Genomic DNA, 16,640 nt, shown 5'->3' on the forward strand with positions numbered 1-16,640 from the left:
AATTCAAAAGGGATTCTGTCAAAAAAAGTGATTGAATTCAAATGGATTGACCCCCATTCTCTTGTACAAGGCTGAGTGACTGTTCATACAAGTAAAACAGCCCCACCACGTCACAAACCTGTCTGACTAGCCAGTGCTGTTTTTGACAAAAATCTTCAACAGAAAGACTAAGTCAGAGACAAAAACTGAGGACACAGCATTGTTGAAACTGTTAAAGGCAAAACACCCTCCATCTGCAACACAATCTCAGGATTTAGGATGTTGTAGTTGCCGATATAGATATTTCCTGAATGGATTTGATGTCTTTATAGAGAATGATGGACAACTCGATTAATACCTCAAACGGACTGGAATTGACTCCCAACCATGCGTACAGGTGAGCCATTGGAATCTTTACAAATGTATGATCTCAATTCTCAACTGATCTCATTTCTGAAGTTACAGAGAGCAAAGCAATAACCTCCTTAAAAAGAGAAGCTTTACTACACAGGCTGATGATAAATCATTGCTATGGTTGAATATTGCAACATCTGTGGCTAACTCATCGGAAGGATATGCTGAATAAAAACCGAGGCTTTGCAGTTTTGGTCTCAATGAAATTCATAATTTGTTCATGACATCATTTTCCATTTTTATAGAATGTCGGAAACCAAAACGGTTGTATAAATCCCGTCCGCTGTTTAGTATGAATGTAGTGAATGTAACAAGTCATGTCTCACTGCTGCAAAGGGGTTCTTACTGTAACGTACTACTTGTGGTCGAGCTAGGTTCAGAGTGCATTAATGCATGGAACTGTGATGTGTTTTTACTGGCCAAAGCACATGACCACATGATCCATTCCAAAACAGTACAGAAATGTCCCAATCTCATCCGATTTTCTCTCTCTCTCTCTCTCTCTCTCAAATTGCTAGGGGGCTGGCTCACATGGAGGAACATGTAGAAAAATAGGTGGTTTCAAACTAGGGATTCTGTGGCTAATTGAGGTAAAACAGGAATTCTGCTCATAGATTATACATGTATGAACTACACATTTACACATCCAGCCCAAAGCAGGAGGTTTAAAAAAAAAAGCTCATTGGTGCAGTAATCTGAGCAGCGTAGTCAGGTATTTCCAGATCATGATTTCGATGGGTGAATGGACTCCGGCATTCAGGATATTTTATTGTTGAGTTGCCTATCGTTAAACCTACTTATGTAACCTCTGTTGTCAGAGAGTTGAAAACTGTAAAATTGTTCAAGTTCAAGGTGGCATACTTGCAAGATAAAACTGTGTTGAACTACTGTAACTCATATTAGCAGTTTAGGCTGTAGACAGAGTATTAGTATACTGTGTGTATAGGAGGTGTGGTCATCAACTATTGATACCTAGGGGGGTATGTCACTCACTGAATTTGCTGGGTTGCTCTATCTAGCTCGCACGCTCGCACGCACGCTCACACACACACACACACACACACACACACACACCTGTAGGATAATAACTGCAAGTCTGGGCCAGTCCTGAAACTGATCAACAAGTAAGCAGCTGTTCTTGGGCAGAACAGCAGATTGTTCCACCATGCTGGCTATGGGATTCAAACCAGCAACCGATCAGTACTGGCAGGGCGCTCTTAACAACGAGGCTGCCTGCCGCCAAGGGAAGCAAGATATACGAATCCCTACAATCGTGACAATGCTGCCTCCTTTTGCATTTTATAATGTCAAGCTGTCCTATAGCTTTATCATCATTCCTCAGCTGCTTTTTCAGAGTGATAGTTATTGCTCAATCCTATGGGTGTGGTAGGTATAGAATTTTCTGGAATTCAACCTGTTGTGAATGTCTCTGGAAGGTGTGCCTCTTTCGAGTCCAAGTCTTCATTCCTTTCTTTCACTTGAGGATCTCTTCTGCAGCTACAGAGAAAGACTTATTAGAGGATTAGAGGAAGACTATTAGAGGACATAATTGCAGAATGACGCTCTGTGTGTATGAAAAGTTGTATTGCTGTCATAATGAATTCATACAATGGTTGTCTTGCCGCACATCATGTTTCTTGTTTCTAGCTTTGGAACATTATCTGTGTAATTGTTTGACATGTTTACCACACCATTAGAAGCTCGTAACACAAGCATTTCACTGCACCCGCTATAACATCCGATAAACTGCTACAAAATAAACGTTGACCTGATTTGATATCGTACCTGAGAACAAAATAAAACAGTATAATGACACTAATAATGAGAAACTCTGTCAGACTGCCATCATTCAGATCGGCTGTATTCAGACTTTCTCTCTCTCTTTCCTCTTCAGGTGAAAATGACATGCCCAAACTGACCTCTTGACTTGACCTCTGATAGGTCAGGGCTCAGATTGGAATACCCCCAAAAATACAGACCAGTCTAAACCCCTCAACATGTCTTTCCCGGAACACTTCACGTCCCCCTTACCCCCCAGACCAGAGGCCAAACCCCGGCCCCCCATCTCTAGAAAAACCCCTTCCTCCAATGGAGCCCCCTCCACCCCCTCCCAGCTCGGAGAGATGGGCAGCACAGACCACAATTCGGGGGGGAATGTCAACAGCATTGTGAGTAAGTTCAGCCACCCAGAGACTACACCAACCACCAGTGGAGATGCTAAACTAACCACCAATCCAACTCTCCGGACCCGGGGGCCCAGGAGGGCCCCCACAGTCAAACCCAAACCGACCCGGCACTCTGTCCAGCAGTCTGGGGGTCCAGACCAGGCTCCTCCACTGCCCATGAATAGGAGCCGGATCCTGTGGCAGGCCAAAAGAGAGACCCCTGGAGGAGAGGAGGGAAATGGCATCACAGTCAGTCGATCAGGTAGAGTCAGTCAGTATATCAATCAATGAATTAATCAATATTCATTTGTATGAGTCCTCTCACAAAAATATGTTATGATAGAGACTGATAATTTGTTAGCATTACCAATGTAGCCTATATTTCTACAAGGCAAGCATTATGGAGAGAGAGCTACAAAATGAACTGTATTTTTCCCAAATTAGCTATCCCATGCTTGTTCATTAATCAAGTGTTGTCAAGCAACACAGTAACACGTGACATAATCACTTTCATAACATATCCTCCGAAAGCATGAACAACACTCCCAGCCCAACCCCACCAGCTAGACCAGGGGGTGAGACCAGGGGGTGAGACCAGGGGGTGAGACCAGGGGGTGAGACCAGGGGGTGAGACCAGGGGGTGAGACCTGGGGGTGGCAGGTTAACAAAACAACATGTTTGGAATTTGAATGGAACAATCATTGACAGGTTTCATGTACCTCTACACATTTCTTTTGTCAGTTTGATGTCAACCATATGCAGCAAACGTCACCGTATGTCACATGCGAGTGCAGTATGTGCGGTATGTTCCTTTGAGAGCGGAATCTCTGCTCGTGTGTGTTGCCTAGTCCCTGAGGCCGTGAGGGGGACACCTGTTTTCACCTAACCTAGAGACAAACGGGTGTGGCTAGACCACGTGATCTGACTACCCTAACAGACAGAAGCACCTGTATACAGTAGGTAAACACAGCTCTGTATAGGTAAAGCAGGTCTACTGAAACAGACTGGCTGTACTCCAACACACTCTGGGAAGAGAAGTGAGTGTGTGTGTGTGTGTGTGTGTGTGTGTGTGCCAGACAGAGAGCGCGAGAAAGAGAGAGAAAAACGGGTACAGAGAGGCAGAGAGAGGTTACATAGAGACGTCGAAGAGAGGCAGAGAGAGGTTACATAGAGACGAAGAGAAGAAGAGGACAGAGCGAAGAGAGGCGTCGAAGAGAGGGAAAGACAGGGAGAGGGCCAGAGGCTAGAGACGTGGAAGAGAGGCAGAGAGAGGTTACATAGAGACGTGGAAGAGAGGCAGAGAGAGGTTACATAGAGACGTGGAAGAGAGGCAGAAAGCGACAGAAGAAGAGGACAGAGCGCGAGAGGAAAGACAAGGAGAGGGCCAGAGGCTCCCTGTCTAAGACTGCACTGCTTAAAGGCCTTGAGGGTCTCACTGTTTCTACTGTTGCAGAGGGAAAGAAAATAAGGAGCTGATAGCATTTCTGACAACAGAACTGCAGAACTGTGTATTATGAAAATAAGAATGATGTTAATTTGGCTAAGACAACAAACACACACATCGGTTTTCTATCGTTGTGGGGACCAAATAATTGATTCCCATTCAAAATCCTATTTTCCATAATCCCTAACCTTAACCCCAAACGCCTAAACTTAACCCTAATTGTAACCCTAACTTCTAAAATATACTTTTTCCTTGTGGGGACCGGCGAAATGTTCCCACTTGTTCTTGCTTTACTATCCTTGTGAGGACTTCAGGTCCCCTCAAAGCTAGTAAACCAAAACGCACACATTCCCAAGTAATAATATATGCCATTTAGCAGACACTGTTATCCAATGCAACTTAGTCATGCACGCATACATACATTTTACGTATGGGTGGCCCTGGGAATCAAACCCACAACCCTGGAGGTGGAAGCACTATGCTCTACCACCTGAGCCAGACAGGACCAAGTGACATAATTTCACTCATCTCTTAACTATGCTATGACACGGTCATCAGACTGCTTCTACCACGTCAATCTTTACTGTTCAGGCACTGGAGACTCCCTTTATTCACTCTCTTCTGTTAAGATGCACTCTTTTTGTGAGGCCTAAGGCTTAAAGGGAAACTCTTTTGGTATTTGTTTCATTAGTTCATTGTTGATATAGTCCCAAAATGTTTGGCTTGTCAGCACTCAATTTTTCAAGATATGTAGCTTTCAAAATACGGAAATCATCACTGTATGATGCTGCATATGATGCAAAATACACCATACGGGGATGATTTCTGTATTTTGATATGTACATATCTTGAAAACTTGTGGGACTATGTCAACAATGGACTAATGAAACAAATATAAAATGTCGGGGTGGTGTTTCCTTTTGGTACCTTTCCCTAGAGAACTGAGGTACACACGCACACGCACGCACACACACACACGCACACACACACACGCGCGCACACGCACACGCACGCACACACACAATCAGGACACAGAAAGAGCACACACACACACACGCACACAAACACGCACACACACACACACACACAGGCACGCACACACACACACACACACAGGCACACACACACACACACGCACACACACACAGGCACGCACACACACACACACACGCACACACACACACACACAGGCACGCACACACACGCACGCACACAGGCACGCACACACACACACACACGCACACACACACACACACACACACACACACACACAGGCAGCACACACACACACACACACACAGGCACACACACACACACACAGGCGCACGCACACACACACACACACACACACACACACACACACGCACACAGTGAAAGGGATATGCCCTGCTATCATATAATTCAGATGTAGGAACATTCTAGGCAGGAAGCAACACATTCACAGTGATCAGTGAACGCCATAAAGGGTTTAAGTCTGCCAAGGTTCAAGGGTCAACAGAGAAAGTGATCCCTAGTTCTTGGGGTTCCTTTTAACAATAAAGCCAAACAAAACAAAAATTATTATTTCTGATGCTTTGCTAATTTCCCATTACTGCAAATATCTAAGCAAACACGTGGCAGTGGATGTAAAAAGTGATGTTCTGTTAATGCTAATTTAGTGATATGTGTCCTTCCCTCTCCCATCAGCACCTGGCGGAAAGGAGGTAGAGCGACAGCTGATTGGAGGAGTGGAAGCAGAGGCGGAGCACGGTTCAGACACGCCCCTTAACCCATGCTTTGACTGGGAATGCAGCTGTGTTTGCCACGTCCACATGCCCGGCATGAAGCTGGTATGGGTGCCCATCGATGAGGAAGAGAAAGAAGATGAAAAGGAGGAGGAGGTTAAGCTGGAAAGGGAGGAGGAAGAGAGTGGAGGAGAGGGGACCTCCTTGGCCATAAAATGCCCCCCCACCCCCCCTAAACAGACCCAATCTTTCCCAAGCCATTTTAAAGGTTCCATAGAGGAGGAGGAAGAGTCTATATATGAAACTACTCTACTAATGGTGGATCCAACACCTAGAAAGATCTGTCAAGAACTGGACATTCCCCTTATCAAGGTTCAGAAACCTGTCCATTGGTCAAAACTGTCCTCCAGCAACTCGGAGGACAACACTTCGGTCCAGTCCGATTCGGACCCATCCCAAACCCAGACTACTGAGGATGCCTCCGTGGCTATCCCACCTCGGGTATCTCTCGCCCAGGACAAGTCCAAAACACCCGGCCACAACCTCATGCCCATTCCCAGGGGGGGTATCGCCTTGCCCCAGCCCACCGCGGAGGAATGGCGCTCCCTGCGCCCCTCACCCCCCAATCCTTCCGCCAGTCCCATAGTACTCCACCGGGCGGGCAACAGAGTCCCCCCACCTCAGCCCCCCAAGACAGGCATCTCCGTCCATTCCGTCAAGCAAGCTATAAAAGGTCACTGTAAAAGTCAACACACAATATACCTGTTTTCTGACATCCTTTGTAGTGAGAGGTCATACAATAGAAAAAGGTATATTGTTCATGCTTTTGTGTCTCCCTCTAGAACACGAGGAGGATGGAAGCGCTGAAGGAGAGGAGAAGGACACAGAAGAAGACAGGTGAGCTCACTCATCCCCGAGGTTATTCTATTTCTTCCTCTTATGTCTCTTCTGATGACCTCCATATTTCCTGTTGTACTCTCATCTCCCATGTCTCGTTTTGGCCCTGCTGAAAATCTTCCTTCCTTCCTGTAAGTGACCACAGATCAGAGAGGGTTGGATTGGTGTCAGTGATAGGGTTTCACTTGTCCAATCACTTATCAGTGATTACCGAAAGGAGGGGAGGAAGGAAGGAAGCATGTTTAAAGTGTTAGAACCAGACCTATTTTTCACTCATTCATTGTCCAGCTCAGTCAGTTATATAACACCCTGCTCTTCTTCTTCCCAGTGCCCCTCTCAGGAGAGGATGCTTTATTGCCTGGGAGTCCAGACAGCTGGATGGTAAGGTTACCTGACACCCCTGACACAACCAAAAAGCACCCAAAATATCAGTCATGCATGAATCAGCTTACAGAACTATAGGTGTAACATTAGACCAAAGGAACAGAACATTCTTGGTCCATCATCATTGTTTGAGGGTCACCCATAGAGTAATACCACACATATTTAAACCTCATCCTTTTTAGTGTTTGACCTTTGCCCTTTGACCCCTCAGTGCCTCTGTACCAGACGTACCGTGCTACCGTCATCCACAAGGAGATCCGGCGCCAGACGGTGTGCCGCAACACCAGCAAGGCCAGCGCTGACTACCACATGGACTGGAATGCACGCCGGGGTGGAGTGGGCGTGGGGGCGGTGGGCAATGGCAATGGGGCACCCAGTGCCACTATTCCGTTGCCCACCCTGGGCCAGAGCACCCTGTGGCAGGACCTACCAGAAGTACGGAAAAGTGGGGTGCTGGAGACCCTCAGCCCTGCACAGTGCAAGTACCAGGAGGTGAGTCGGGGGGGGGATGAGAATAGAGAAGCAAATGCAATTTATGGCTCAGCTTTTCACGGTTAACGGCATGGCTGCCAGAACATGGGTGTGTCAACATAAACAGGCGTATCAACAGAAGTGGGTATATAAAAAGCAAGCAACTAATTTGCCACATTTGTTGCCACTCAGGGCAGTTTTGCGTGCCTGCAACTGTGAGAGCATTTTAGCTAAGCCCAACCCTAACCCTTTTCCTAACCTTAACCTCATTCTCCTAAGCTGTTACCTTAACCTGCTACTTTAATTCTCCTAACCTGCTACGTTAGTTCTCGTAACCTGCTACGTAAAAACAAACCATCAATCCTGAAAAAGCACCAGTATCACCACACAGGAACTGAACAATGAAAATGCGTTAAGAAACGAAAAACAACACAGCTTAATCAAAACCATCTAACCAATCAGTTACACCATTTGCTGATGATCCACCCATTTATTTTGCCCTGCCCACTTTCAGACACATTCCACATATACAGTTATCCATACTTGGGTTTTTCAGTCATCAAGTAAAGTGAATTATTGATATTTTAGTTGACTGAATTTCACCTTAATGGACTGAATGTCTGCAGTTACCATCAATTGAAAATTCAGTACAGAAATGTGGCCATATTAATCAGCCCATATTGTATGTCTTGGGATATTTCAGTGATGGGCTGATTGTACTGTATGAATTAGAAGTTCACCATCCCATTGTCTCTCTCCCCTCAGAGTATGTTTGAGGTGTTGACATCGGAAGCGTCGTACGTGCGTTCCCTACGCGTTCTCAATGAACACTTCCTGGAATCCCGGGAGCTGGAGGAGGTGCTGATCATCCGGGACAGGAAGACTCTCTTCTCCAATGTCCTGCGAGTCCTGGAGGTCAGCAAGAGGTGAGAGAGATGGAGGAATGGAGGGATGGCTAGAGAGTGGTACTTGGCTAAAACAGTGGGGAGTCAGAGTAAGGAAGGAGTGATGACTTGAATCAGCAGCATGTGGAGGGTTTTGTTGTAGCCCAACTTTAATATAAATAAAAATGTTCCTCCCTCACTGTTTCGTTGTGTTAATAAACCCCTTAATGGAAATCAAAAATAACCTTTGACCTTTGTAAATCTTCCCCCCCATTAGTTTTCTGATGGCCCTAGAGAACCGTAAGGAAGAGAGTCTGGTGTTCTCCGACATCTGTGACATCATCCATTTCCATGCTCAGCACAACTTCCCGGTCTACATCGACTACGTCCGCAACCAAATCTACCAGGATAAGACTTACACCTCCCTCATGTAAGACTGGCTTCATTACTGGGTCTAACAGGTAGGGTTGCAAAATGTTGGCAATTTCACCCAGAATTCCCAGATTTTCCTGAAATCCCTGTTGGAGGATTCCCAGATTTTCTTTTTTTTCTGCTTACTCCATCCTGATTCCAGGAATCTTCCAACTGGAATTTTTGGAAAACTTTGGAATTTTCAGAAAGTTACCAGAATTCTGCAAACCTACTCAGAGGCCTCTTGGTCTGACAATTGATTCAACCAGAGGAGGGGGTCCTGAATGATGTGTTTGTCCCCACAGGAAAACCAATGTGGACTTTGCCACGGTCATCACCCGTCTGCAGGAGTCTCCTCAGTGCCAGAGGCTGCCATTCATGTCCTTCCTGCTGCTGCCCTTCCAGCGAATCACACGCATCAAGATACTCATCGAGGTGAGGGGCATCATGGTAACTGTAGATGTTGTGGGCCGCTGTGATGTGGACTACAACGGAGTGTGATCGTAGGGAAAAGCGATAAACCTTATGATTTTATACTTTTTTTTGTTTGTCTTTTTTGTTTGTTTGTCTTGTACAACATGGCTTGTGGTTGTTGTTTATCAGAACATCCTGAAGAGAACACATTCGGGGACGAAAGAAGAGCAGACTGCCTCCAACGCCTTGGACTCTGTTTCTAAGGTAACCGCACCTTTCGTCTTTCCACCCATCCGTCTGCCCGTCCACAGACATTCTGACTGTTCCATTCTAGAGCAGTGGTCCACACCAGTCTGGAATTATGGAACAATGACGCCAGTCCCCTGGTCTTTCGTGTGGGATTGATGTCCTATTGTGTCACCGCAGACAATATGACCAAGTACAGGTTGAGAGAGATGAAGACTGTCTGACACTGGAGTACCAGCTAATGTTATTAAAGTAGAGCGGGAACCTCCTGAAAAAGAGATGAACGTGATACACTTGTGAAATAGAGGAACATGGATTTTCATGACATGAGAGAAGGGTTATGTGGATTGTTCCACATGCCTGTGTGAAAGGAAATGTGGAGGAGCTGCCAAGAGGTCTCTTTCATTCCGTCTCTTGTTCTTTTTCTCACACAATTTCTCTTTGTTTTTGTCTCTCTCTGTCTTCCTCTTTCTATCCCTCTGTCTCAGATCATAGAGGAGTGCAACACCCAGGTGGGAAAGATGAAACAGGTGGAAGAGCTGATCCACCTCTCCAAGACGCTGGAGTTTGACAAGCTCAAGGTAATCAATTAATCAGTCAGTCAGTTAATTCACCACCCAAATACACTAGAACCCTATCCCTTTCAGCTTGATTCTTATACATTTCTCTCTCTCTCTCTTTCTACCCCCCTCTCTCAATCTATCCCCCTTCTCCCTCTCTCTTTCTCCACCTCTCTCTCTCCATCTATCCTCCCCACCTCTCTCTCCCTCCCTCTCTATCAGGCCATCCCCATCATTTCCCAAACCCGTGTCTTGGAGAAGCGTGGGGAGTTACAGGAGATGGCCAAAGGGAGTACCCTTTTCAACCTGGGTCACAAGTTCACCCCCGTCTACCTCTTCCTCTTCAACGACCTGCTCATCATCGCCACCAAGAAGGGGTGAGTCCCCCATATGGTGTTCATAAGGCTTTATGAAGCCTTTATAAACCTTCCTAAGGCCTTTATCCCTCATTAATGATTCACAAATAATTTATAAGCAAATGTTGTGCTAGAGTAGAGGATGGCTCTAAATTCATACATTCTAGGACTCATCCTAGACTGCCTTCAATGTGTTTGGTTCCTCCTCTCATCCCTGTTAGTTCAGAGCGTTTCGTGGTGTTGGACCACGCCCACCGCACCCTGGTCCAGGTTCAGCCAATAGGAGACGACCAGGTCTCCAACCCTAGCTATGAACACTGCTTCTGTCTGACTCTACTGGAGAACCACCAGGGACGCATGATGGAGAGACTGATGAAGGCCCCTTCACAGTGAGTAGTTCACAGTGTGTGTGTGTGTGTGTGTATGTGTGTGTGTGTGTGAGAGAGAGAGAAATAAAACCATGTGTAAATAATAAAACCATAAAACCATAATACCCCGTAATGAGAGAGAAACAGTACAGAAAGGCAGAGAGAGGTTCCGTAGAGATGTTGAAGAGAGACAGAAAGCGACAGAAGAAGAGGTAGAAAGCGCGAGAGGAAGTGAAAGAGCATATGTGAGTCAGGTATACCATGGCAGCAGGTAGCCTAGTGGTTAGAGCATTGGGCCAGTAACTGAAATGTCACTGGATCGAATACCCGAGCCAACAAGGAGAAAGTCTTTCAATGTGCCCTTGAGCGTGCCACTTAACCCTAATTTGCTCCAGGGGCATCGTACTACTATGGCTAACCTTGTAAAACACATTTCACTGAACCTATCTGGTGTATGTGACAATAAAAAAACTACATATATCATCAGGTTGGTGGCTAAAAATGTCTTCATTATGTAACACACTGCCAACAGACAATGATTAACCTACAGTAGTCATCACAGGAATGCATTGACAGCCCATAATGCTCACAAACACAGTCAGTCACATACTCCAGTTAACACCAACATACCTGAGATACGGGCAGACTAGGAGAACCGGTACAGTATTTTCCCTCAGACATAACTACACCTATTTTTGTTTACAGGTGTGGTATTTGTGTGTGTGTGTGTGTGTGTGTGTGTGTGTGTGTGTGTGTGTGTGTGTGTGTGTGTGTGTGTGTGTCTATGGTCTGTTTCACATGTCCATTCTCTCTCCTTCTCTCTTCTTGCCTTTCTTTTCCCCTCATCCATTCTTCTCAGGTCTGACCTGCACCGGTGGATAGCAGCGTTCCCTGACCCCATGAAACCTGATGGGGACAAGGAGGAGGTTGTCTATGAGGACTGGGGTGAGCGACTGGTTTAGCTTGGTGACACACAACCTATAATTAGCTGCAGTAAGGCAGCTTGTAGTGACTGGGCTAAATTCAACCATCAACACTGACATCTATCCTCAGTTTACCTTACATGGACACACTTTGTGCTATTTGCACTTGTGGTTTATAATTGTTCGGTTTGTTGATATTTAGTCTTGTCTCTGTCCTCAGACTGTCCTCAGGTGCAGTGTGTGGAGCAGTATGTTGCTCAGCAGGCTGATGAGCTCAACCTAGAAGCCACTGAGATCATCAACGTGGTGCGCAAGACGAACGAGGGTAAGACCCGGCAGGAAACGAATGTCCCGACCCGTGGTTGGTTTAGGATACTGGGTAGCACTATATTTTACAAACCAGAAAAAAATAATGTTTTACTTGATAAAATGATAACACAGTAATACATTAAACTCTCATCTTTCCCTCAACCCCCCTCTTTGTACATCTTTATCCCGACAATTCTAATTCAACCCTGTACCTGCTAGCAGTTTATTGATTTGTGATGTTGGTTATTTTGCATGATTTATATGTAAACATCCTATCTCCTCGCTCCCTCTTCCTCCCCTCCCTCTAGGTTGGTATGAGGGGATCCGTCTCTCCAACGGACAGAAGGGTTGGTTTCCTGTGGGGAACGCTGTAGAGATCACCAACGAGCATGTGAGGCGGCGGAACCTTCGAGAACGCTATCGGGTCATTCAGGCCGCCAGCATTGTCACCAACAACATGACCAAGACTACCCCGTAATGTTGACGGGAACATCAGGAGAACATCGACAGACACTCCGCAGAATGTCAGTCGAACGTTTACATAACGTCACTAGAACGTTGCTGGAATATTAAACTGGATAGGGGAGAGTGAACCAGTGCTTGCTATGCATACTCCCCTGAAGAACTCTTAGCTGGAGACATAAGGAGCATTTGGAGGAGCTCTATCTTATCAAATTGTTTGATTGGCATGTTTTGTTTTGTTCAAATTAGTCATTTGGTGAAGTTATGGGATAGGGTTTCTTTAGGGAACTTTTAAGAACCAGGAAATTATATGTAGTCTTACAGGAGGAAAAGGATGAGAAACTTCTTCTGAACCTAGTATACTTATCCCTGTAAAGTTTGCTTAATGTTGAGAGAGAGAGAGTATGTGTGTGTGTGTGTGTGTGTGTGTGTTTGTGTGTGTTTGAACTTGCACCTAACCCCACACTGCCAAAGGTAAGCCCCAATTGAAAAGTGCCCCTGCGACAATATCTGAGTCAGGTATACCATGGCAGCAGGTAGCCTAGTGGTTAGAGCATTGGGCCAGTAACTGAAAAGTCACTGGATCGAATACCCGAGCCAACAAGGAGAAAGTCTTTCAATGTGCCCTTGAGCGTGCCACTTAACCCTAATTTGCTCCAGGGGCATCGTACTACTATGGCTAACCTTGTAAAACACATTTCACTGAACCTATCTGGTGTATGTGACAATAAAAAACGACATATATCATCAGGTTGGTGGCTAAAAATGTATTCATTATGTAACACACTGCCAACAGACAATGATTAACCTACAGTAGTCATCACAGGAATGCATTGACAGCCCATAATGCTCCCAATCACAGTCAGTCACATACTCCAGTTAACACCAACATACCTGAGATACGGGCAGACTAGGAGAACCGGTACAGTATTTTCCCTCAGACATAACTACACCTATTTTTGTTTACAGATGTGTGTGTGTGTGTGTGTGTGTGTGTGTGTGTGTGTGTGTGTGTGTGTGTGTGTGTGTGTGTGTGTGTGCGTGCGCCCTACTGCTGCGGTTTCGTAATCACTACAGGGTTGAATACATTTGACCGTCATTAGACGGTAGAGTCGCAATATCGGTAACATAGAGCCGAAACATCTAGTTGAGTCCTACTCTAGTATTATGATACCATATGTGTGTTAATTCTACAGCAGGCCTCATAGGTGTAAACTCTGTGGTAATGCCAGGGCTTTTCTCTGTTTTATTTGACAATTTGTATCATGTTAAATATTAGCCACTATCGGGAGACACCCGTCTGTACATACATTTATATCTGTCACTTTAGTGTTCGTTTCCTTCAATTTGTAGCCTATTGAGTCCTTCCATTCCATTTACCATTCTTTCCTCTGTTATGTCCATGTAGTTGTTCCTGAGGGTGGCATTAGTGGATCATATAGACCCTTTTCCCCCCCGGATGCACGCGACTCTTGGCGGCAGTAAGAAAGCCTTCACCATCTGCGCTCATTCAACATAGCCTAGATTTAAGGTTTTACTACTTCTAAACAAAATATAAGTTCTCATATGCTTACAATGATGTTCTGATTCTTGCTTGAACAGTAGCTAGGGTTATATTTGTTTGTGAGCTTTGCAAAATAACTATTTTGGATGCAGCGGTTGTTAGCTAGAATGCTAACGCTCATTGTTATAGGCTGTAGCAAAAAAATATAGCCAAAGAAACATTTTACTGGTTGAAGTTGGCCCAGCAACCTTTTTGTGACTGGCCCAACGCTCCTACCCGCCAGGCTACCTGCCACCCCCATTTAACATATTCAGTGTGTGCAAGGTAGACACACACCTGTAGAGCACTTTACTCTCCTGCATTAGGTAAACCTGAATACCAACTACCAGGGTGTAAATTACAGTGTGTGTGTGTGTGGGGGGGTCTCAGCTCCCCTAAATGAGACATTAGCTCCCCTAAATGAGACATTAGCTCCCCTAAATGAGACATTAGCTCCCCTAAATGCAACAGAAGTCAAACTTGGAGAGGGAGGTCTCTAAATAATGCTAATTTCACCATTCTCCTGTTTGTTTAAAATGTAGTGGTGAATATGTTTTACAGTGTTAAATATAAAAATAAAAGCTTCCATATCAAACATTCATCCCACCTCTGTCATGGTTTAAACCATTTATTTGTGTTTTTATTTTATTCATGCACATTCATATTACAATAATGAAACATCCATATAAAATGTGCCAGGGTTAGCCAAAAGCTAATTGGCACCCGTAGTCCCAGGGCAGTTAAGGGCAATTACACAGTCACACTACAAATACTCACACGAGAAAATACTAAATACAAATACATCCATTAACATATAATTCTAACAACAACAACAATATCATCAACTGTCGTCTTACATATGAGGAACCACAGATAACTCAGGTGTACAGGTTTGGATAGATTTGAGCAATGTTTTCAATTTCAATTTAAAAGTGCAATAATCAGTGCAGTTTCTCAAGTCCATGGGCAGTGTATTCAAGTATATTATAGCTCTAACAGAGAAGATCGATTGACTGAGTTTACGGTGTCGGAAAGGGACAACGCAGTCACCTCTAGTTACTGCCCTTGTTATCTCGGAAGTGCTTTCCTTCAGCATGATATGCCGGCATAGAGGTGAAGGGGCAAGACCATGCAGGATCTGAAAGACAAGGCTTGCATCTACATTCTGCTTAAAACTATCCAGACTAAATCAATTATGTTGGTGAATGATGTGACAGTGGTGGTAACTGTTCGGTTTGTTACCAAAACTCTAAAGTGTTTGTTTGTGGAGTGATTCAATTGGTTTCAGAAGGGTAGCTCCTGCTTGTGACCAGCATGTGAGGCAATATCTCAGATCATAGCATGCATATATAAACTCAGCAAAAAAAAGAAACATCCTCTCACTGTCAACTGTGTTTATTTTCAGCAAACTTAAGGTGTAAATATTTGTATGAACATAACAAGATTCAACAACTGAGACATAAACTGAACAAGTTCCACAGACATGCGACTAACAGAAATGGAATAATGTGTGCCAAGTGTCACGTCTGGAGGAAACCTGGCACCATCCCTACGGTGAAGCATGGTGGTGGCAGCATCATGCTGTGGGGATGTTTTTCAGTGGCATGGACTGGGAGACTAGTCAGAATCGAGAGAAAGAGGAACGGAGCAAAGTCGAGAGAGATCCTTGTTGACAACCTGCTCCAGAGCACTCAGGACCTCAGACTGGGGCAAAGGTTCACCTTCCAACAAGACAATGACCCTAAGCACAGAGCCAAGACAACGCAAGAGTGGCATTGGGACAAGTCTCTGAATGTCCTTGAGTGGCCCAGCCAGAGCCTGGACTTGAACCCGATCGAACATCTCTGGAGAGACCTGAAAATAGTTGTGCAGTGACTCTCCCCGTCCAACCTGACAGAGCTTGAGAGGATCTGCAGAGAAGAATGGGAGAAAGTCCCCAAATACAGGTGTGCCAAGCTTGTAGCGTCATACCTAAGAAGACTCAAGGCTGTAATCGCTGCCAAAGGTGCTTCAACAAAGTACAACAAAGTACTGAGTAAAGGGTCTGAATACACCTGTCAATGTTATATTTCAGTCTTTTATCCTTTATAAATGTGAAAACATCTCTAAAAACCTGTTTTTGCTATGCAATTATGGGGTATTGTGTGTAGATGAGGAAAGGAAACAATGTAATACATTTTAGAACAGGGCTGTAAACGTAACAAAATGTGGAAAAAGTCAAAGGGTCTGAATACTTTCCGAATGAACTGTAGACAATACAGTTCAGTAATATTGACCCTTGTGGAACCCCAATGTTATAGAGAGTCTGACTGAGTGTCCCCCAGACGAACCCTTTGACTTCTGTTTGTCAGATAGGAATATATCCAACTACTAGCTTCAGTGGACCCACTGAGGGAAAAAGAAAAGACTGCGCCGACCGACCACCTATGTCCAGTTTAGATTTAAAGCACTGTAATGTGGTGGCACTGTTCACGCAGTAGTGCAATTTCGGCCTCTGATGAGCTCCTTTATGCACAGATTTTCCTTTGCACTTCCTCATCTTCACTTTGTGTGTGTGTGTCATGTGTCCTTGATAAAAGTACCCCATGCCTTTATTCTAACGCATTAGATTTATCCGTTGATGTATCATTCTTTTGTCAGTCAGAGTGCTCATTGCTTTGTTTTTCAGGTGTGGGTGGGTACTGGC

General features: G+C 44.9%; 1 protein-coding gene across 1 annotated transcript; it reads left to right on the top strand.

Annotated features, from left to right (window-relative positions):
• The first annotated feature begins 148 nt into the window (after positions 1-148).
• LOC112259942 (ephexin-1) lies at positions 149-13,163 on the top strand. Its single transcript, XM_042328327.1, has 16 exons — positions 149-376; positions 2,288-2,820; positions 5,689-6,459; positions 6,569-6,623; positions 6,952-7,004; positions 7,219-7,499; positions 8,244-8,404; positions 8,640-8,792; positions 9,079-9,208; positions 9,377-9,451; positions 9,922-10,014; positions 10,216-10,370; positions 10,571-10,738; positions 11,577-11,662; positions 11,861-11,965; positions 12,258-13,163. The coding sequence occupies exons 2-16, from the start codon at positions 2,391-2,393 to the stop codon at positions 12,425-12,427; spliced, it is 2,886 nt and encodes a 961-aa protein (XP_042184261.1). The 5' UTR covers positions 149-376; positions 2,288-2,390; the 3' UTR covers positions 12,428-13,163.
• The last annotated feature ends 3,477 nt before the right edge of the window (positions 13,164-16,640 follow it).

This window comes from Oncorhynchus tshawytscha, linkage group LG10 (genome assembly GCF_018296145.1).
Source record: "Oncorhynchus tshawytscha isolate Ot180627B linkage group LG10, Otsh_v2.0, whole genome shotgun sequence".
NCBI lineage: Eukaryota > Metazoa > Chordata > Actinopteri > Salmoniformes > Salmonidae > Oncorhynchus > Oncorhynchus tshawytscha.

Coding starts and splice junctions, on each gene's coding strand:
- LOC112259942 (XM_042328327.1), top strand. CDS start 2,391: ATGTCTTTCCCGGAACACTTCACGTCCCCCTTACCCCCCAGACCAGAG. Junction 6,624..6,951: donor AAGGACACAGAAGAAGACAG/GTGAGCTCACTC, acceptor TCTTCTTCCCAG/TGCCCCTCTCAGGAGAGGAT. Junction 10,015..10,215: donor TGGAGTTTGACAAGCTCAAG/GTAATCAATTAA, acceptor CCTCTCTATCAG/GCCATCCCCATCATTTCCCA.